Source organism: Pseudorasbora parva, chromosome 23 (genome assembly GCF_024679245.1).
Source record: "Pseudorasbora parva isolate DD20220531a chromosome 23, ASM2467924v1, whole genome shotgun sequence".
In the NCBI taxonomy this organism is placed as follows: domain Eukaryota; kingdom Metazoa; phylum Chordata; class Actinopteri; order Cypriniformes; family Gobionidae; genus Pseudorasbora; species Pseudorasbora parva.
This window is the reverse complement of record NC_090194.1, coordinates 361,140-384,431: the sequence shown is the minus strand read 5'-3', so window position 1 is coordinate 384,431 and position 23,292 is coordinate 361,140. Positions and strand designations below refer to the sequence as shown.

At 48.3% G+C, this 23,292-nt stretch overlaps 1 protein-coding gene across 5 annotated transcripts in view; it reads right to left on the bottom strand.

The window, feature by feature from the left end:
* Positions 1-23,292, bottom strand: part of supt20 (SPT20 homolog, SAGA complex component) — a 39,948-nt gene that overhangs the window by 12,678 nt on the left and 3,978 nt on the right. For all 5 annotated transcript variants that reach the window (XM_067434134.1, XM_067434137.1, XM_067434138.1 and 2 more), the window contains exons 5-17: positions 13,865-13,991; positions 13,665-13,768; positions 13,408-13,524; positions 12,742-12,795; positions 12,526-12,665; positions 12,277-12,436; positions 11,645-11,701; positions 11,495-11,566; positions 7,067-7,236; positions 4,739-4,771; positions 3,845-3,947; positions 2,826-2,922; positions 950-1,087 (exon numbers count right to left, since the gene is read on the bottom strand). In XM_067434134.1, the coding sequence (XP_067290235.1) occupies positions 950-1,087; positions 2,826-2,922; positions 3,845-3,947; positions 4,739-4,771; positions 7,067-7,236; positions 11,495-11,566; positions 11,645-11,701; positions 12,277-12,436; positions 12,526-12,665; positions 12,742-12,795; positions 13,408-13,524; positions 13,665-13,768; positions 13,865-13,991 (1,372 nt within the window). The remainder of the gene's footprint in view (positions 1-949; positions 1,088-2,825; positions 2,923-3,844; positions 3,948-4,738; positions 4,772-7,066; positions 7,237-11,494; positions 11,567-11,644; positions 11,702-12,276; positions 12,437-12,525; positions 12,666-12,741; positions 12,796-13,407; positions 13,525-13,664; positions 13,769-13,864; positions 13,992-23,292) is intronic.

Genomic DNA, 23,292 nt, shown 5'->3' with positions numbered 1-23,292 from the left:
AGGGATTGAGCGCTGTGGGGTGGATGGAGGGATTGAGCGCTGTGGGGTGGATGGAGGGATTGAGCGCTGTGGGGTGGATGGAGGGATTGAGCGCTGTGGGGTGGATGGAGGGATTGAGCGCTGTGGGGTGGATGGAGGGATTGAGCGCTGTGGGGTGGATGGAGGGATTGAGCGCTGTGGGGTGGATGGAGGGATTGAGCGCTGTGGGGTGGATGGAGGGATTGAGCGCTGTGGGGTGGATGGAGGGATTGAGCGCTGTGGGGTGGATGGAGGGATTGAGCGCTGTGGGGTGGATGGAGGGATTGAGCGCTGTGGGGTGGATGGAGGGATTGAGCGCTGTGGGGTGGATGGAGGGATTGAGCGCTGTGGATGGAGGGATTGAGCGCTGTGGGGTGGATGGAGGGATTGAGCGCTGTGGGGTGGATGGAGGGATTGAGCGCTGTGGGGTGGATGGAGGGATTGAGCGCTGTGGGGTGGATGGAGGGATTGAGCGCTGTGGGGTGGATGGAGGGATTGAGCGCTGTGGGGTGGATGGAGGGATTGAGCGCTGTCGGGTGGAGGGATTGAGCGCTGTCGGGTGGAGGGATTGAGCGCTGTGGATGGAGGGATTGAGCGCTGTCGGGTGGAGGGATTGAGCGCTGTGGATGGAGGGATTGAGCGCTGTCGGGTGGAGGGATTGAGCGCTGTGGATGGAGGGATTGAGCGCTGTCGGGTGGAGGGATTGAGCGCTGTCGGGTGGAGGGATTGAGCGCTGTCGGGTGGAGGGATTGAGCGCTGTCGGGTGGAGGGATTGAGCGCTGTCGGGTGGAGGGATTGAGCGCTGTGGATGGAGGGATTGAGCGCTGTGGATGGAGGGATTGAGCGCTGTGGATGGAGGGATTGAGCGCTGTGGATGGAGGGATTGAGCGCTGTGGATGGAGGGATTGAGCGTGTGTGTGGGGACTCTTACTCTGCATGGGCGAGAGGGCCGCTGGGGACAGCAGGCTGAGCTCCATGGAGTGCTTCCGGGACAGCGGCTGGCTCTTCGAGGGCGGAGGAGTCGGGCACTTAAGATGACCACTGGAGGCCTGAGTGCTGTACGGGTTTCCTACAACACAGGACAAGAGTGTGTGTGAGTGTGTGTGTGTGTGAGAGTGAGAGAGCGAGAGAGAGCGAGAGAGAGAGAGAGAGAGAGAGAGAGAGAGAGAGAGAGAGAGAGAGAGAGAGAGAGAGAGAGAGAGAGAGAGAGAGAGAGAGAGAGAGAGAGAGAGAGAGAGAGAGAGAGAGAGAGAGAGAGAGAGAGAGAGAGAGAGAGACCAATGTCATTTCCTCTCTCAAGACCCATAAAGGCACTAAAGACGTCGTTACAAAGCCCATCTCACTACAGCGGCTCTACAATCATTGATGAAGAGGCATCACTATATAAGTCGTTATTTAGTGTTTTCCCGCACTAACTCTATTCTGGCCTCTTCATCAATGATTGTAGAGCCGCTGTAGTGAGATGGGCTTTGTAACGCCGTCTTTAGTGTATTTGACCATTTTTAATTGTATTTTTTACTTTTTAAGTATCTTTACAATTGCTTTAATTATCCAGTGTTTTTTATTTTTAATTCTTAAACATGGTATTCTTATTTCTCATGCATATGTTACCACTATTTAAGCTGCCGTCCGTAGTTTTTCCTCTTTTGTCGCCATCTCTGTTCAAAAACTACAATTGCAGTTATTCGTGGCAGTATCAACATTACGTGAGTTGTGCCTCAGTCGGCGCGGCGCGGAGGAATCCAATGTTTAGAGGAGACTGTGCAGCTGTGGAAACTCATTCAGAAACACAGACTCGACTGTTTGAAAGTATGACGACACAATGCCATCTGAAAACGCAAGCAGCTAACAGCCACTGTTGCTCTGACCGACTGAGGGGGAAAATGCATAGCAATAAATCCCGATGATTAAATCTGACGAGTGTTTATCATATCACGTCAAACCGTGCAAATTATACAGTTTCAAATGTTACTGTTAACATCAGCAATGCGTGACTACATTTAATGTCCATTAGGGCTACCTGTAGCTCATTTCTGTGCGATGTGGAGAACCGTTGGAGGTGAACCGCTTCCTCTCAGCGCTAGCACAAAATAACTGATGTTTACCATAACGCACATAGCAAAACGAGAAAGGCACAACAAAGAAAACTCTGTAACGGAATGAATTATGCGTAAAATGTGCTACTGTTACATAGCCTAACCCAGCCGGTGAAACGTCTGACCTGTCCAGCAGGAAAAAAAGCTGAAAACCCTTCCAAACGCGGCGCTCATGCCACCATTAAAAGCCCTTTATCCTTGTTCTCGCATCGGCCCGGCTGAAGTCTCTTCTTTCTGTAGCCTCTCCGAAGCCGAAGACTTTTGCATTTTACAACGGATGAATCGGAAACGGAGCAATATAACCGACTAACCGGGACTCCTTCATGTGTGCAGATGTGACGCAATGACGCAAATATGCTTGAAATTCCTGCAGAAATCCACCAGTACCACTGGAATTACAATCATTATTACAAGCTTACTGCTGTAAATCGCGCTACGGTAAGCAGATAGCTGTGAACACTGGCTGGTTATGTAGTTGCTTAAAATGTATTTTGAATAATTTTTAACCCCAAAAAGTTACAGACAGCAGCTTTTATTTCTATGTAAAGCACTTTGAATTGCCATTGGGTATGAAATGTGCTATACAAATAAACTTGCCTTGCCTTGCCTTTACACACACACACACACACACACACACACACACACACACACACACACACACACACACACACACACACACACACACACACACACACAGTAAGTGTGTCTCACCTGAGGAGGCGCCGGCTGGTAGTTTGATGGGAGGCGGCCTGTGTTTGACACCCTTTCCTAAAACTGAAGACTGGACCAGCGCTGAGAAACCATCCGCCTGCCAACAACAGAAAACATGGACCAATCACAGATCAGATACGGATGTCATCACATGGACCAATCACGTCAATATGCACACAATGAGTATTAGTATATTAGAATTGTATTTGCAATACTTTCACAGTTTCTAACAGATATCTGGAAGTGATTTTATGATTAAAACGAGCAAATATCTGCCGATGTGTTCATAAAAATTAACTTAATTCAAGTGAGAGTAATTTTCATTTCCAATGACAGACATTTGTTCCTGTTTTAAGCTCAAACTCACATCATTTCGATCAGTTTCTCAGAAAACAAGACTTTTTCTTCTTTCATTCTGCTGTGGTTAAATGTGTCCTGATTTAAGGATGTTCAGAGTTTGTGCTGAGAACAGAAATCCTGAGGAAGAACATAATTTATGCAGTGCATGTGATTAAAGAAACCTATTATATTTATGTTTTAATTGTTCTGGCCTCTGCTTTAAAGATAAAATGAGACTCTCGTTGATCTTCTGAACACAAATGAAGATATTTGTAATGAAATGGACAGATTTCTGTCCTCCATTGACAGGCTAAGCAACCTCCACCGCCGCTTCAGAAGCTCATAAAGAGAAACGGATCCGTACGGATGGAGCGGATTATTCCAGATGTTCTGAAGAGACTCCGTGGCTTTACATGAGGAAGGAAAGTCTGATGGGTTTGAGCGACATTAGGGCGAGGAAACGATGCCAGGATTCTCATTAATGGTGATCTGGCCCTTTAAGAGTCGGACCTACTGTTGATGCACTCATACGAGACATGATTGACTCATTTCTGCATCACAGAACTCACAGTGCCCTGATTTAAAGACATTATATTGAATTTAAGACTTTTTTAAGACCCCTGTTTTCCTTTTTAAGGCCTGGAAGGTGAAATGAAGACTAAGTCTGAGTGAGATCTCACCTCGTTCTCTCTGGAGGGCGAGAGCTGGCCTTGCGAGTTGTGCAGCATCTTCACCTGACCCTTCATGTCCCGCTCATAAACCTCTTTATACTGCGACAGAAACCTGAGGCACATACAAATATACTCTTTTCATCCGGAATGAGGGGAAGGTTAAAGGGGTCAGGAAGAGGACAAATAAAAACAATAGTAGTAATAGTAATAATAATATTAATAATGGTAGATATTTATAAAGTCATTAATAGTGATAATAATAGTAGTGGTAACAATGATTTTAATAATAATAACAATAAAAATAATTATAATAATGGTAATATTGATCAGCTATTAATAACAAGGTATTATAAAGCTTTTATACCCCTCATGGCCATGGCATAGGATAGACCTCTGCCAGAGTTGTAATGCAATGAGAAAGAGTATATTTGTATATATGTTTGTCATTACTACTACTGATAATACTATTAATACTATTTGTCATTTCTAATTAATTGGATTTATCATTATTATTGTTATTATTATTAATATTGCCATTACTATTGCTGTTGTCACCTTATTTATACACATATATTTTTTGGTTATGTCTGTTGTACTTCCCTACATGATTCTTTATTCATACATTAACACACACACACACACACACACACACACACACACATACACACGCACACATCGTACTGGCATGTTATGTTTTGTTGGCCCTTGTATTTGTATTTTGCATCTTACTTCTCTTTTGTAAATATTGTACTTGTCTGTTTGCATAATAAAAAAAAAAAAAAAAAAAAAAAAAAAAAAAAAAAAAGAAACCTGAGGCACAGGACACGCAGATCACGGCTGAAAACAGCCAGAAACACAACACCACACGCGCGCACACACACACGCACACACACACACACTCACCGGTCAGCGTCCGTCTTTGACCCTATGAGGAATCTGCAAACCACAGAACAGAACATCAGGTGTGTGAGGAACAGGTGAGCTCCCACTGGGCACATATGACTGTAATGTACAGGTGCTGGTCATATAATTAAGACATCATCGAAAAGCTGTTTTATTTCACTACTTACATTCAAAAAGTGAACCTTGTATATTACATTCATTCATTGCACACATACTGATGTTTTTCAATTGTGCATTTCTTTTAATTTTGATGATTATAACTGACAACTAAGGAAAATCGCAAATTCAGTATCTCAGAAGATTAGTATATTGTGAAAAGGTTGAATATTGAAGACAGCTGGAGCCGCACTCTAATCAGCTCATTAACTCAGAACACCTGCAGGCCTTTAAATGCTCTCTCAGTCTCGTTCTGTCGGCGACACTATCATGAGGAAGACTGCGGATCGACAGATCTCCAAAAGACGACCATTGACACCTTACACACGGAGGGCGAGACACTAAAGGTCACTGCTAAAGAGGCTGGCTGTTCTCAGAGCTCTGTGTCCAAGCACATGAATAGAGAGGCGACAGGAAGGAAAAGATGTGCTAGAAAAAAGTGCCCAAGCGATAGAGATAACCGCGCCCTGGAGAGGACTGGGAATCTAAACCCATTCAGAAATGTGGAGGAGATGGCTGTACTGCACATGCTCATACTTTACAGTTGGCCAAGGCTTCTAAAAAAACCTTTCCTTGTATTGGTCTTAAAGGGGCGGTTGCATGCAATTTGACTTGTGTAACTTTAGTTAGTGTGTAATGTCGCTGTGATGTGACTTTAGTAACTTTAGTTAGTGTGTAATGTCGCTGTGATGTGACTTGTGTAACTTTAGTTAGTGTGTAATGTCGCTGTGATGTGACTTGTGTAACTTTAGTTAGTGTGTAATGTCGCTGTGATGTGACTTGTGTAACTTTAGTTAGTGTGTAATGTCGCTGTGATGTGACTTGTGTAACTTTAGTTAGTGTGTGATGTCGCTGTGATGTGACTTGTGTAACTTTAGTTAGTGTGTAATGTCGCTGTGATGTGACTTGTGTAACTTTAGTTAGTGTGTAATGTCGCTGTGATGTGACTTGTGTAACTTTAGTTAGTGTGTAATGTCGCTGTGATGTGACTTGTGTAACTTTAGTTAGTGTGTAATGTCGCTGTGATGTGACTTGTGTAACTTTAGTTAGTGTGTAATGTCGCTGTGATGTGACTTGTGTAACTTTAGTTAGTGTGTGATGTCGCTGTGATGTGACTTGTGTAACTTTAGTTAGTGTGTAATGTCGCTGTGATGTGACTTGTGTAACTTTAGTTAGTGTGTAATGTCGCTGTGATGTGACTTGTGTAACTTTAGTTAGTGTGTGATGTCGCTGTGATGTGACTTGTGTAACTTTAGTTAGTGTGTAATGTCGCTGTGATGTGACTTGTGTAACTTTAGTTAGTGTGTGATGTCGCTGTGATGTGACTTGTGTAACTTTAGTTAGTGTGTAATGTCGCTGTGATGTGACTTGTGTAACTTTAGTTAGTGTGTAATGTCGCTGTGATGTGACTTGTGTAACTTTAGTTAGTGTGTAATGTCGCTGTGATGTGACTTGTGTAACTTTAGTTAGTGTGTAATGTCGCTGCTTGAGCATTAACAGTCTCTGCAAAGTTACAGCGCTGAAAGTTCACTGCAAACGGAGATATTGTCTTTTAAAGTTACGGCAGTTTATTGCCTACAAAAATGGCCGGTTTGGACTACAACGAGCTTCTTCCTGGGTTGGTGACATCATAAACCCTCGCTAGTCTCCGCAGATGTGACTTCTGCCCGTAATGGGAAGGGGCGTGGCCTTAACCTGTGCTTGGCACTTCAGCCAATCAAAATACAGGAAACTACATTTGGCCATCTGACCAATCTAAGACCATTGCATTTTTCAGAGGGATGGGCTTCAGAGAAGCAGGAAGCAAACGAGCCGTTCAGAGCACAGACAGCGGTGAGGAATAAAGGGAGGATAGAAGAAAAATACGGAGTTTAAAAAATACAGAAGTATTAAGACATGATATACTGCGCCCCATAAACAACCAAGCCTAGAAAAAAAACACAGAACCACCGCTTTAAGTAATATTCTACTTTTCTGAGTAGTTGTCAGTTATAATCATCAAAATTAAAAGAAATAAACACTTGAAATATATCAGTCGGTGTGTAATGAATGAATATAATAAACAAGTCTCACTTTTTGAATGGAAGTAGTGAAATAAATCAGCTTTTTGGTGATATTGTACCGATAGGAGCAGCAGCTGTGAGAGGGAAGTGGAGCGAGTGAAGGCCTTACGGCGGGTGGATGAGGAGCAGGTCAGGGACGTCCTCTTCAGATCGGGACTCTTTGGTGCTGTAGATCTTCCCGTACACCAGCGGGTCGCCCATTGTCTGGAAGATGGTGACTTTTGTTCTTTGAGGCTGGCCTCCCATCTCACACTCGAATATGTAGTCATCCCTCACGTCCTGTTTGAGACCCGTCACAGATAAAACAACATTAGCATATTAAAGAATTAAAGGGTTAATTCAGACAATAATGAACTGTCTGTCATTAACTCCTCTCCCTAATGTCGCTCCACACCCGTCAGACCTCCGTTCATCTTCACACACAGTTTAAGATATTTTATATTTAGTCCGAGAGCGTATGCAAGTGTATGCACACTATACTGTCCATGTCCAGATGTCCATTCATGATTCGGATCGCGTGTCGAACTGCTGAAATCACGTGACATTGGCGATCCGAATCATGGATCGATTCACTGACTCATAACCGTTTGAATCTTTATTTGAGGATTGAACACAAACGCGGAAGAGAAGCCAATGCTGAATAAAGTCGTAGTTTTTGTTATTTTTGGACCCAAATGTATTTTGGATGCTTCAAGAGACTCTAATTAACCCACTGATGTCTCATATGGACTACTGTGATGATGTTTTTATTCCCTTTCTGGACATGGACAGTATAGTGTGCATACACTTGCATACGCTCTCGGACTAAATATAGAATATCTTAAACTGTGTGTGAAGATGAACGGAGGTCTGAAGGGTGTGGAGCGACATTAGGGAGAGGAGTTTCATTTCTGGCTGAACTGGCCCTTTATTATACAGTAGAGGTAATTTCTTTAACGAATATGATGTTCTTTTTTTCCATGGCGAAGACGAAATGACACAAATGGCATTAAATGATAACTGTGACTATATTAATGCGCAATATCGCTGACAAAAACAGACGAGACTAAAAACATTAAAACGTGAGCAAAAATCTCTCTCTGTATATCGGGGGACAGAGGAGCGTTCGTGCCCGCGGTTGCCAGATTTCAATCCCCCAATCAGAGCGGTTCTGTTAAAAGAACATATGAAGTGTCATTCAGTCGGTGTGTGTTCTGTCTACATCAGCCGTCAAACCTTCAGCGATGACCTGTAATAAATCCAAACCTGATCTCTCCACTGTTTGCAGAATAACTGCACACTGCAAAAAACGCTCTTCTCACTCAGTATTTTTGTCTTGTTTTTAGTCAAAATATCTAAAACTTCTTACATTAAGAAACATTTACTGGACAAGTAAAAAAATTGTCGTTTTAGGAAAAATAACTCTAAATGAAGAGAGTTTTTGCTTAAAATAAGATAAATAATCTGCCAATGGGGTGAGAAAAATAATCTTAATTCAAACAGAAAACAAGATTATTTTTCTCACCCCATTGGCAGATTATTGATCTTATTTTAAGCAAAAACTCTCTTCATTTTGAGTTATTTTTCCCCAAAACAGGACAATTACTTTTGCTTGTCTAGTAAATACTTCTTGTTTTAAGAATTTTTAGATGATGGACTAGAAACAAGACAAAAATACTGAGTAAGAAGAGCATCTTTTGCAGTGTGCTCACTCTGTGTGGCAATCATTCCTGCTGTTGTTTGAAAAGAAAAATTAGAAATGTGGAATTTCACTGTTTTAAAATTTTTCAGAGAAGTTTTTCCACTAGGCCTATAGTATAAATAAAATGAAATAAATTAAAGTTGATGAAGTCAAATAAAACATGCGTATAGATAATTTTGAGTAATGGGGACGAAACTGTGACTGACGGAAACTAAAGTGCTCGGACACTGAGTCGAATAAACTGATGCTAAACTCCGTGATGCTAACCGACCCTGAGGAGACGAACAGCCGTGCGGATGCTAACCGACCCTGAGGAGACGAACAGCCGTGGGGATGCTAACCGACCCTGAGGAGACGAACAGCCGTGGGGTTGCTAACCGACCCTGAGGAGACGAACAGCCGTGCGGATGCTAACCGACCCTGAGGAGACGAACAGCCGTGCGGATGCTAACCGACCCTGAGGAGACGAACAGCCGTGGGGATGCTAACCGACCCTGAGGAGACGAACAGCCGTGCGGATGCTAACCGACCCTGAGGAGACGAACAGCCGTGGGGTTGCTAACCGACCCTGAGGAGACGAACAGCCGTGGGGTTGCTAACCGACCCTGAGGAGACGAACAGCCGTGGGGTTGCTAACCGACCCTGAGGAGACGAACAGCCGTGCGGATGCTAACCGACCCTGAGGAGACGAACAGCCGTGCGGATGCTAACCGACCCTGAGGAGACGAACAGCCGTGGGGATGCTAACCGACCCTGAGGAGACGAACAGCCGTGCGGATGCTAACCGACCCTGAGGAGACGAACAGCCGTGGGGTTGCTAACCGACCCTGAGGAGACGAACAGCCGTGGGGTTGCTAACCGACCCTGAGGAGACGAACAGCCGTGGGGTTGCTAACCGACCCTGAGGAGACGAACAGCCGTGCGGATGCTAACCGACCCTGAGGAGACGAACAGCCGTGCGGATGCTAACCGACCCTGAGGAGACGAACAGCCGTGCGGATGCTAACCGACCCTGAGGAGACGAACAGCCGTGGGGTTGCTAACCGACCCTGAGGAGACGAACAGCCGTGCGGATGCTAACCGACCCTGAGGAGACGAACAGCCGTGGGGTTGCTAACCGACCCTGAGGAGACGAACAGCCGTGCGGATGCTAACCGACCCTGAGGAGACGAACAGCCGTGGGGTTGCTAACCGACCCTGAGGAGACGAACAGCCGTGGGGTTGCTAACCGACCCTGAGGAGACGAACAGCCGTGGGGTTGCTAACCGACCCTGAGGAGACGAACAGCCGTGCGGATGCTAACCGACCCTGAGGAGACGAACAGCCGTGCGGATGCTAACCGACCCTGAGGAGACGAACAGCCGTGCGGATGCTAACCGACCCTGAGGAGACGAACAGCCGTGCGGATGCTAACCGACCCTGAGGAGACGAACAGCCGTGGGGTTGCTAACCGACCCTGAGGAGACGAACAGCCGTGGGGTTGCTAACCGACCCTGAGGAGACGAACAGCCGTGGGGATGCTAACCGACCCTGAGGAGACGAACAGCCGTGCGGATGCTAACCGACCCTGAGGAGACGAACAGCCGTGCGGATGCTAACCGACCCTGAGGAGACGAACAGCCGTGCGGATGCTAACCGACCCTGAGGAGACGAACAGCCGTGCGGATGCTAACCGACCCTGAGGAGACGAACAGCCGTGCGGATGCTAACCGACCCTGAGGAGACGAACAGCCGTGCGGATGCTAACCGACCCTGAGGAGACGAACAGCCGTGCGGATGCTAACCGACCCTGAGGAGACGAACAGCCGTGGGGATGCTAACCGACCCTGAGGAGACGAACAGCCGTGGGGTTGCTAACCGACCCTGAGGAGACGAACAGCCGTGGGGTTGCTAACCGACCCTGAGGAGACGAACAGCCGTGCGGATGCTAACCGACCCTGAGGAGACGAACAGCCGTGGGGTTGCTAACCGACCCTGAGGAGACGAACAGCCGTGCGGATGCTAACCGACCCTGAGGAGACGAACAGCCGTGGGGTTGCTAACCGACCCTGAGGAGACGAACAGCCGTGCGGATGCTAACGGACCCTGAGGAGACGAACAGCCGTGCGGATGCTAACCGACCCTGAGGAGACGAACAGCCGTGGGGTTGCTAACCGACCCTGAGGAGACGAACAGCCGTGCGGATGCTAACCGACCCTGAGGAGACGAACAGCCGTGCGGATGCTAACCGACCCTGAGGAGACGAACAGCCGTGCGGATGCTAACCGACCCTGAGGAGACGAACAGCCGTGGGGTTGCTAACCGACCCTGAGGAGACGAACAGCCGTGGGGTTGCTAACCGACCCTGAGGAGACGAACAGCCGTGGGGTTGCTAACCGACCCTGAGGAGACGAACAGCCGTGGGGATGCTAACCGACCCTGAGGAGACGAACAGCCGTGGGGATGCTAACCGACCCTGAGGAGACGAACAGCCGTGGGGTTGCTAACCGACCCTGAGGAGACGAACAGCCGTGGGGTTGCTAACCGACCCTGAGGAGACGAACAGCCGTGGGGTTGCTAACCGACCCTGAGGAGACGAACAGCCGTGGGGTTGCTAACCGACCCTGAGGAGACGAACAGCCGTGGGGTTGCTAACCGACCCTGAGGAGACGAACAGCCGTGCGGATGCTAACCGACCCTGAGGAGACGAACAGCCGTGCGGATGCTAACCGACCCTGAGGAGACGAACAGCCGTGGGGTTGCTAACCGACCCTGAGGAGACGAACAGCCGTGCGGATGCTAACCGACCCTGAGGAGACGAACAGCCGTGCGGATGCTAACGGACCCTGAGGAGACGAACAGCCGTGGGGTTGTTACCTGTGCAGGCCAAACCGTGGGCTGGGTGTCGTCGATCTTCACTGCGTGTTCTGCCACGGCGTATTTATCCACCTGAGGGCCGAGACAAACACACTTCAGATCTGAAGATACTGAGAGATGAAGAGAGAGACGATCCTCATTATAACTCACATCGACTTCTGCTGGGACGGTCAGCTGACAGCTGCTCTGCTTCCACATGTCCACACACTGCAGGACACACACACACACACACACACACACGAGTGATGAACAACCACAAGAGCAAACCTCAACTCACAATGAATACCGGACACTCGATTAATAATGAGCACGCTACCGTTCAAAAGTGAGGGGTCAGGGAGTTTAGCATGCGTGTGTGACCGTGAGAGTTTGTGAGTGTGAGTGAGGGTGTGTGTGAGTGTGTGTGTGACTCACGTTCCCGCCTTTGGAGATCTTGAGGTCTATGAAGGGCGGTGGTGTGTGTGTGTGTGTGTGTGTGTGTGTGTGTGTGTGTGTGTGTGTGTGTGAGACTCACGTCCCCGGCTTTGGAGATCTTAAAGTCTATGGAGGGCGGTGTGTGTGTGTGTGAGACTCACGTTCCCGGCTTTGGAGATCTTGAGGTCTATGGAGGGTGGTGTGTGTGTGTGTGTGTGTGTGTGAGAGACTCACGTTCCCGGCTTTGGAGATCTTGAGGTCTATGGAGGGCGGTGTGTGTGTGTGTGAGACTCACGTTCCCGGCTTTGGAGATCTTGAGGTCTATGGAGGGTGGTGTGTGTGTGTGTGTGTGTGTGTGTGAGACTCACGTTCCCGGCTTTGGAGATCTTGAGGTCTATGGAGGGCGGGGGTTTCCTCTCCTTCCTCCGCTGCAGATAGTCCAGGAGGCGGAGCTGTGGCAGCGCTGGCCAATGGCTGAGCAGCTCCTGCTGTCTGTTCAGAGCCGCGCGAGAATGCCTCCGGAAACACCTGCAGGACACAGGTCAAAGGTCACTGAACTGACCCGCTAATGCATCCCTGTGACTGTGTGTGTGTGTGTGTGTGTGTGTGTGTGTCACCGTTTCATGGAGCGCGTGTTCATCTTCTGCTTGTTGTAGAGCAGGCGGTTGCTGGTGCAGCTGACGGAGATGGACGGGTCCAGACACAGAGGCTCGGCCGTGGCCAGGATCAGCTGACTCTCCAGCTGGAGCTTATCCTCCTACAAACACAATCAGAATACATGAGGACCAATCAGTCAGGGGTGTGTGTGTGTGTGTGTGTGTGATGCTCTTCACCTGCGTCCACTTGTGGTGGTCACTCGTCATGGCGTGAACGTCACAGATCAGGGTCTGGAGAGATGACAGGAGTTAAAGGGTTAGTTCAGCCATAAATGTGCATTGTGTGATTAATTCCTCCTGTGGTTGGCCAGCCGTCAGACCTCCGCTCATCTTCACACACAGATGAAGATATTAGTGTTGAAATCCGATGGCTCAGAAAGGCCTTCATTGACACCAATGTCATTTCCTCTCTCAAGACCCATAAAGGCACTAAAGACGTCGTTACAAAGCCCATCTCACTACAGCGGCTCTACAATCATTGATGAAGAGGCCAGAATAGAGTTAGTGCGGGAAAACACTAAATAACGACTTATATAGTGATGGCCGATTTCAGAACAAAGCTTCGAACCGTTATGAGTCAGTGAATCGATTCATGATTCGGATTGCGAGTCAAGCTGCTGAAATCACGAGACTCTGGCGATCCGAATCATGAATCGATTTGCTGACTCATAACGGTTCGAATCATGAATCGATTCACTGACTCATAACGGTTCGAAGCTTTGTTCTGAAATCGGCCATCACTATATAAGTCGTTATTTAGTTTTTTTGCGCACAGAAACTATTCTGGTGTCTTCACAAAATAATGCCACTGGCCTGGTGTGTGTGTGTGTGTGTGTGTGTGACCTGCATGGTGGGCCTCAGCAGGATGTGCCGGCTCTGGTATGAGGGCATCTTGGCGTGCCCAGACTGTCTGTAGTCTCGGACCTCCGCTATCACACAGCCACAGTGGAAGATGTTCACCTGACACAACAAGCACAACACAATACAATAATATATAATAGATATTAATATATACATTAAAATTGTGTGTGTGTGTGTGTGTGTGTGTGTGTGTGTGTGTGTGTGTGTGTGTGTGTGTGTGTGTGTAAAACATGCTGAACCTGTGATTTCTCCAGAAGGTCCACGAGGATGGGCGGCAGCTCCTCTGCATCCAGATACTCCAGTAACTCTCCCTCCTCATAGCGAAGCCGGATCGTCTCTGAATCTGAGGAACACACAGCTCATTAATACAGCACATGATGCGCCAAGCGTAACACACACACACACACACACACACACACACACACACACTCACACACACCTGACCCGTTCTTCCCTCTCAGCATCAGGGAATATCCTTCATTGCCGGGGTACAGATTGACCACGAGGCAGGAGACGGACTCCTGAGAGACCAGCTTCTCCAGCAGGTTCACATTTCTCCTCAGCTTCTAACACACACACACACACACCTCATTAATTTACATAATCAATCACAATCGATTCACACTATTAAAGGAACGCTCCACTTTTTTTGAAAATAGGCTCATTTTCCGAGTCCATTAGAGCTGAACAGTTGAGTTTTACCGTTGTTGAATCCATTCAGCCGATCTCTGGCGGCAGCACTTTTAGCATAGCTTAGCATACATCATTGAATCGGATTAGACCATTAGCATCACGCTCAAAAATGACCAAAGACTTTCACTTTACATTCCTATTTAAAACTTAACTCTTCTGAATTTACATTGTGTACTAAGACCAACGGAAAAAAGAAAAGTTGTGGGGTGTTTTGACCGATATAGCTAGGAACTATTTTCTGCACCCCTAGCTCAGCTTCCCTGATTATTACACAGGAATGAGAGAATAGTTCCTATCTAGAATTGGTCTAAAAATCAAAACTTTTCATTTTCCGTTAGTCTTAGTACACGATGTAACTACAGAATAGTCTCAAAGGTGCCCTAGAATGATCTGAATCAATGCGTTACATCATTCTCTGATATCTACAGAGGGTGTGTGGCTTATTTAAGGACAAACATCGTCCAGATGCAGTTCGACAGCTCCATTTACAGCACTATAAACCGCCCCTAGGATATAATGCTCTGTTTTTGCCTTATTTGGAAGGGTTATGAATATTAATGTTGAGCTCTGCTCTGATTGGCTTATTTCAGCAGTTCAGCGAATCGGCTCGTGAGTCCTGACAGAACACAGACCGACTGAAGGACACTTTAAGCAGAACATCTCAAACAGAGATGGATCAAATGCAGATGACTGGTTTATTGGTGTTTTCAGACCATCTGCACGGGAGAGAGAGCTCACGTTCGTGCGGTTGCCAGCCATTAAATCCCCCAAACAGAGCTTTTCAGTGAAAATAACATCCTGTGTTTTACCCAGGGATGTCAATTTTCACAAATTCTCATGATCAATCTTCGTTTAAATTAACGATCAATTAATCGATTAATCGTTAACCATAATACTGAAATATGCGTCTACAGCAGTGGCTTATAGGCGACAGTAGGCCTGTGCAATGCTGCTCAAAACGCCATGTTCTTCACCAAATGAATGAGAAGGATTTTTTTTATCTAAACAAAGGGCTATGGGACTGTAAAATTAGTCGATGTTATTTATAATTTAATTAAATTACTTATTTAATAACCAAATATAACATGTAGGCCTAATACAACACGAACGCCACCTCAGATCTGTTATTCAGAATTTGTGGACGCACTTGCAAGAACCGCACGCTAAAACGTCACCTAAACCCAATTAATTCAAAACGATTAATGTTATGTAATGTGACAGTCCCAATCATAGGTATTATTAGTCGTGCGTTGCTGTTTGAACTGCGCGAGCTGAAGCCGATGCGCTGAATCAACACCGGTAAGTTACACTGAAGCTTTGCTAGCACGTTATTTAACTCAACAAAAAGCTTCCTATATGAGATTAATCAGATTTATATAAAGTTAACAAAATATTACAAATTATATATCTTCACAAAATGATGCGAATGCACAAGTGAACTTGAATTGAGTTGCTGATATTCATCTTCAGAATGGGAGACGCGCTCTTCCTGGAACAGCTCTGAACACGGCACCTAAACCCAATGACTTTACAACCATTTATTAAAATAGTGTTCTCATTTCTGTTATATAATATGACCGTCCCAATCATCGTTATGATGCATTGCTCTATATCCACTAAAGCCGAAGCACGGAATGAAAACCGGTAGCCTTCACTGACCGAAGCCATTTGCTAGTGCGTTTTACTAAAAGAAACGCATCCTATATGATTGATCACATATATAATGTTACAACATAAATGTAATATTACAAATTACTTCAGCGCAATCTGATGCGAATGCACAAGTGAACTTTAACCAAGTTACACACGCGAGTCAGAATGCGTGACTCATGTTGTGCATGCGCTCTTCCTGGATCAACGCAATGAAACACACGGCAAATAAACCCAAATAATTAACAATCACAATGTTTTATTACAATAGTGTTCTCATTAATGTTGTGTGATATGACAGTCCCACTCAGTCATTATTAGTGCTGTTGGAGCTGCACGCTGAAGCTGATCACCGCCACGCTTTTACTACCGCTCACCTCTAACGTTAATTATTAACCAAATGCATCCTTATGAGATAAATCAGCTAAAGATAGGCCTGCACAAAATAAACACAATATTACAACTTACATTTGCACAAAACAAAAGGTTGCGAATGCGTATGCAAGCTTGCAGTCATGATGAAGGTGTGACTCCAGCTGTAAAATGGTCCCAAACAGAACTCGGGCACGCTCGCTTCATTTTTCCTCCCGTTTCGCGGTTGAGCCGCACGCATGCGCATGACCCTGCTTAATCGATGATCGATAAGTCTTATCGATCAAATGTCTTATCGACAATTAATCGATTAATCGTTGACATCCCTAGTTTTACCTAAACAACACAATCTGGCAACCGCACAACCGTGAGCTCTCTCGCTCGCGGATGATCTGATAACACCAATAAACCAGTAGTCTGCATTTAATCAATCTCCGTTTGAGATGTTCTGCTTAAAGTGTCCTTCAGTCGGTCTGTGTTTAATTACATCCTTATATTTTTCCTAAATGAATAGCCTTGTCAAATGACTGTCGTTTTAACTTATATGGTGGAAAAGCTGACGTTTGCTAGAAGGATCGAGTGAACGATCTGTAAGCAAAGTATCTACGGTTGTATTTTGTAATAATATTCCCCTTTGTCATCAGACACACTATTTAGTTTGGTATGGTCCTGGAGTTTCCTGTTGTTACTGTACTAGCATCTCGCGTTATCTAGACAATGCGGTCTCTCTAAGAAACTTTCAATTTAATCAGAAATTGTTTAAAGAGTCAATAAGAGGATAAACCGCTGCTCACTGCTGCAGGAATACAGTCGCCCCTTTCTTCAGTTCAAGACGCGGAGCGAAGCTTGCTTGAAATGGGCCGAACAAACGAACGATTTGTTGTGGTATCGGATTATAATAAACCTCCCCCATGGCTGTTGACATATGAACAGTCCTCCCGTCCCCTAACCCTAACCCATATGAACAGTCCTCCCGTCCCCTAACCCTAACCCATATGAACAGTCCTCCCGTCCCCTAACCCTAACCCATATGAACAGTCCTCCCGTCCCCTAACCCTAACCCATATGAACAGTCCTCCTGTCCCCTAACCCTAACCCATATGAACAGTCCTCCCGTCCCCTAACCCTAACCCATATGAACAGTCCTCCCGTCCCCTAACCCTAACCCATATGAACAGTCCTCCCGTCCCCTAACCCTAACCCATATGAACAGTCCTCCCGTCCCCTAACCCTAACCCATATGAACAGTCCTCCCGTCCCCTAACCCTAACCCATATGAACAGTCCTCCCGTCCCCTAACCCTAACCCATATGAACAGTCCTCCCGTCCCCTAACCCTAACCCATATGAACAGTCCTCCCGTCCCCTAACCCTAACCCATATGAACAGTCCTCCCGTCCCCTAACCCTAACCCATATGAACAGTCCTCCCGTCCCCTAACCCTAACCCATATGAACAGTCCTCCCGTCCCCTAACCCTAACCCATATGAACAGTCCTCCCGTCCCCTAACCCTAACCCATATGAACAGTCCTCCCGTCCCCTAACCCATATGAACAGTCCTCCCGTCCCCTAACCCTAACCCATATGAACAGTCCTCCCGTCCCCTAACCCTAACCCATATGAACAGTCCTCCCGTCCCCTAACCCTAACCCATATGAACAGTCCTCCCGTCCCCTAACCCTATCCCATATGAACAGTCCTCCTGTCCCCTAACCCTAACCCATATGAACAGTCCTCCCGTCCCCTAACCCTAACCCATATGAACAGTCCTCCTGTCCCCTAACCCTAACCCATATGAACAGTCCTCCCGTCCCCTAACCCTAACCCATATGAACAGTCCTCCCGTCCCCTAACCCTAACCCATATGAACAGTCCTCCCGTCCCCTAACCCTAACCCATATGAACAGTCCTCCTGTCCCCTAACCCATATGAACGGTCCTCCTGTCCCCTAACCCATATGAACAGTCCTCCCGTCCCCTAACCCATATGAACAGTCCTCCCGTCCCCTAACCCTAACCCATATGAACAGTCCTCCCGTCCCCTAACCCTAACCCATATGAACAGTCCTCCCGTCCCCTAACCCTAACCCATATGAACAGTCCTCCTGTCCTCTAACCCTAACCCTAACCCATATGAACAGTCCTCCCGTCCCCTAACCCATATGAACAGTCCTCCCGTCCCCTAACCCTAACCCATATGAACAGTCCTCCTGTCCCCTAACCCTAACCCATATGAACAGTCCTCCCGTCCCCTAACCCTAACCCATGTGAACAGTCCTCCCGTCCCCTAACCCTAACCCATATGAACAGTCCTCCCGTCCCCTAACCCTAACCCATATGAACAGTCCTCCCGTCCCCTAACCCTAACCCGTCCCCTAACCCTAACCCATATGAACAGTCCTCCTGTCCCCTAACCCTAACCCATATGAACAGTCCTCCCGTCCCCTAACCCTAACCCATATGAACAGTCCTCCCGTCCCCTAACCCTAACCCATATGAACAGTCCTCCCGTCCCCTAACCCTAACCCATATGAACAGTCCTCCCGTCCCCTAACCCTAACCCATATGAACAGTCCTCCCGTCCCCTAACCCTAACCCATATGAACAGTCCTCCCGTCCCCTAACCCATATGAACAGTCCTCCCGTCCCCTAACCCTAACCCATATGAACAGTCCTCCCGTCCCCTAACCCATATGAACAGTCCTCCCGTCCCCTAACCCTAACCCATATGAACAGTCCTCCCGTCCCCTAACCCATATGAACAGTCCTCCCGTCCCCTAACCCTAACCCATATGAACAGTCCTCCCGTCCCCTAACCCATATGAACAGTCCTCCCGTCCCCTAACCCTAACCCATATGAACAGTCCTCCCGTCCCCTAACCCATATGAACAGTCCTCCCGTCCCCTAACCCTAACCCATATGAACAGTCCTCCCGTCCCCTAACCCTAACCCATATGAACAGTCCTCCCGTCCCCTAACCCTATCCCATATGAACAGTCCTCCTGTCCCCTAACCCTAACCCATATGAACAGTCCTCCCGTCCCCTAACCCATATGAACAGTCCTCCTGTCCCCTAACCCTAACCCATATGAACAGTCCTCCCGTCCCCTAACCCTAACCCTAACCCATATGAACAGTCCTCCCGTCCCCTAACCCTAACCCATATGAACAGTCCTCCCGTCCCCTAACCCTAACCCATATGAACAGTCCTCCTGTCCCCTAACCCATATGAACGGTCCTCCTGTCCCCTAACCCTAACCCATATGAACAGTCCTCCCGTCCCCTAACCCATATGAACAGTCCTCCCGTCCCCTAACCCTAACCCATATGAACAGTCCTCCCGTCCCCTAACCCATATGAACAGTCCTCCCGTCCCCTAACCCTAACCCATATGAACAGTCCTCCCGTCCCCTAACCCATATGAACAGTCCTCCCGTCCCCTAACCCTAACCCATATGAACAGTCCTCCCGTCCCCTAACCCTAACCCATATGAACAGTCCTCCCGTCCCCTAACCCTAACCCATATGAACAGTCCTCCCGTCCCCTAACCCTATCCCATATGAACAGTCCTCCTGTCCCCTAACCCTAACCCATATGAACAGTCCTCCCGTCCCCTAACCCTAACCCATATGAACAGTCCTCCTGTCCCCTAACCCTAACCCATATGAACAGTCCTCCCGTCCCCTAACCCTAACCCATATGAACAGTCCTCCCGTCCCCTAACCCTAACCCATATGAACAGTCCTCCCGTCCCCTAACCCTAACCCATATGAACAGTCCTCCTGTCCCCTAACCCATATGAACGGTCCTCCTGTCCCCTAACCCATATGAACAGTCCTCCCGTCCCCTAACCCATATGAACAGTCCTCCCGTCCCCTAACCCTAACCCATATGAACAGTCCTCCCGTCCCCTAACCCTAACCCATATGAACAGTCCTCCCGTCCCCTAACCCTAACCCATATGAACAGTCCTCCTGTCCTCTAACCCTAACCCTAACCCATATGAACAGTCCTCCCGTCCCCTAACCCATATGAACAGTCCTCCCGTCCCCTAACCCTAACCCATATGAACAGTCCTCCTGTCCCCTAACCCTAACCCATATGAACAGTCCTCCCGTCCCCTAACCCTAACCCATATGAACAGTCCTCCCGTCCCCTAACCCTAACCCATATGAACAGTCCTCCCGTCCCCTAACCCTAACCCATATGAACAGTCCTCCCGTCCCCGTCCCCTAACCCGTCCCCTAACCCTAACCCATATGAACAGTCCTCCTGTCCCCTAACCCTAACCCATATGAACAGTCCTCCCGTCCCCTAACCCTAACCCATATGAACAGTCCTCCCGTCCCCTAACCCTAACCCATATGAACAGTCCTCCCGTCCCCTAACCCTAACCCATATGAACAGTCCTCCCGTCCCCTAACCCTAACCCATATGAACAGTCCTCCCGTCCCCTAACCCTAACCCATATGAACAGTCCTCCCGTCCCCTAACCCATATGAACAGTCCTCCCGTCCCCTAACCCTAACCCATATGAACAGTCCTCCCGTCCCCTAACCCATATGAACAGTCCTCCCGTCCCCTAACCCTAACCCATATGAACAGTCCTCCCGTCCCCTAACCCATATGAACAGTCCTCCCGTCCCCTAACCCTAACCCATATGAACAGTCCTCCCGTCCCCTAACCCATATGAACAGTCCTCCCGTCCCCTAACCCTAACCCATATGAACAGTCCTCCCGTCCCCTAACCCATATGAACAGTCCTCCCGTCCCCTAACCCTAACCCATATGAACAGTCCTCCCGTCCCCTAACCCTAACCCATATGAACAGTCCTCCCGTCCCCTAACCCTATCCCATATGAACAGTCCTCCTGTCCCCTAACCCTAACCCATATGAACAGTCCTCCCGTCCCCTAACCCATATGAACAGTCCTCCTGTCCCCTAACCCTAACCCATATGAACAGTCCTCCCGTCCCCTAACCCTAACCCTAACCCATATGAACAGTCCTCCCGTCCCCTAACCCTAACCCATATGAACAGTCCTCCCGTCCCCTAACCCTAACCCATATGAACAGTCCTCCTGTCCCCTAACCCATATGAACGGTCCTCCTGTCCCCTAACCCTAACCCATATGAACAGTCCTCCCGTCCCCTAACCCATATGAACAGTCCTCCCGTCCCCTAACCCTAACCCATATGAACAGTCCTCCCGTCCCCTAACCCATATGAACAGTCCTCCCGTCCCCTAACCCTAACCCATATGAACAGTCCTCCCGTCCCCTAACCCATATGAACAGTCCTCCCGTCCCCTAACCCTAACCCATATGAACAGTCCTCCCGTCCCCTAACCCTAACCCATATGAACAGTCCTCCCGTCCCCTAACCCTAACCCATATGAACAGTCCTCCCGTCCCCTAACCCTATCCCATATGAACAGTCCTCCTGTCCCCTAACCCTAACCCATATGAACAGTCCTCCCGTCCCCTAACCCTAACCCATATGAACAGTCCTCCTGTCCCCTAACCCTAACCCATATGAACAGTCCTCCCGTCCCCTAACCCTAACCCATATGAACAGTCCTCCCGTCCCCTAACCCTAACCCATATGAACAGTCCTCCCGTCCCCTAACCCTAACCCATATGAACAGTCCTCCTGTCCCCTAACCCATATGAACGGTCCTCCTGTCCCCTAACCCATATGAACAGTCCTCCCGTCCCCTAACCCATATGAACAGTCCTCCCGTCCCCTAACCCTAACCCATATGAACAGTCCTCCCGTCCCCTAACCCTAACCCATATGAACAGTCCTCCCGTCCCCTAACCCTAACCCATATGAACAGTCCTCCTGTCCTCTAACCCTAACCCTAACCCATATGAACAGTCCTCCCGTCCCCTAACCCATATGAACAGTCCTCCCGTCCCCTAACCCTAACCCATATGAACAGTCCTCCTGTCCCCTAACCCTAACCCATATGAACAGTCCTCCCGTCCCCTAACCCTAACCCATATGAACAGTCCTCCCGTCCCCTAACCCTAACCCATATGAACAGTCCTCCCGTCCCCTAACCCTAACCCATATGAACAGTCCTCCCGTCCCCTAACCCTAACCCGTCCCCTAACCCTAACCCATATGAACAGTCCTCCTGTCCCCTAACCCTAACCCATATGAACAGTCCTCCCGTCCCCTAACCCTAACCCATATGAACAGTCCTCCCGTCCCCTAACCCTAACCCATATGAACAGTCCTCCCGTCCCCTAACCCTAACCCATATGAACAGTCCTCCCGTCCCCTAACCCTAACCCATATGAACAGTCCTCCCGTCCCCTAACCCTAACCCATATGAACAGTCCTCCCGTCCCCTAACCCATATGAACAGTCCTCCCGTCCCCTAACCCTAACCCATATGAACAGTCCTCCCGTCCCCTAACCCATATGAACAGTCCTCCCGTCCCCTAACCCTAACCCATATGAACAGTCCTCCCGTCCCCTAACCCATATGAACAGTCCTCCCGTCCCCTAACCCTAACCCATATGAACAGTCCTCCCGTCCCCTAACCCATATGAACAGTCCTCCCGTCCCCTAACCCTAACCCATATGAACAGTCCTCCCGTCCCCTAACCCATATGAACAGTCCTCCCGTCCCCTAACCCTAACCCATATGAACAGTCCTCCCGTCCCCTAACCCTAACCCATATGAACAGTCCTCCCGTCCCCTAACCCTAACCCATATGAACAGTCCTCCCGTCCCCTAACCCTATCCCATATGAACAGTCCTCCTGTCCCCTAACCCTAACCCATATGAACAGTCCTCCCGTCCCCTAACCCATATGAACAGTCCTCCTGTCCCCTAACCCTAACCCATATGAACAGTCCTCCCGTCCCCTAACCCTAACCCTAACCCATATGAACAGTCCTCCCGTCCCCTAACCCTAACCCATATGAACAGTCCTCCCGTCCCCTAACCCTAACCCATATGAACAGTCCTCCTGTCCCCTAACCCATATGAACGGTCCTCCTGTCCCCTAACCCTAACCCATATGAACAGTCCTCCCGTCCCCTAACCCATATGAACAGTCCTCCCGTCCCCTAACCCTAACCCATATGAACAGTCCTCCCGTCCCCTAACCCTAACCCATATGAACAGTCCTC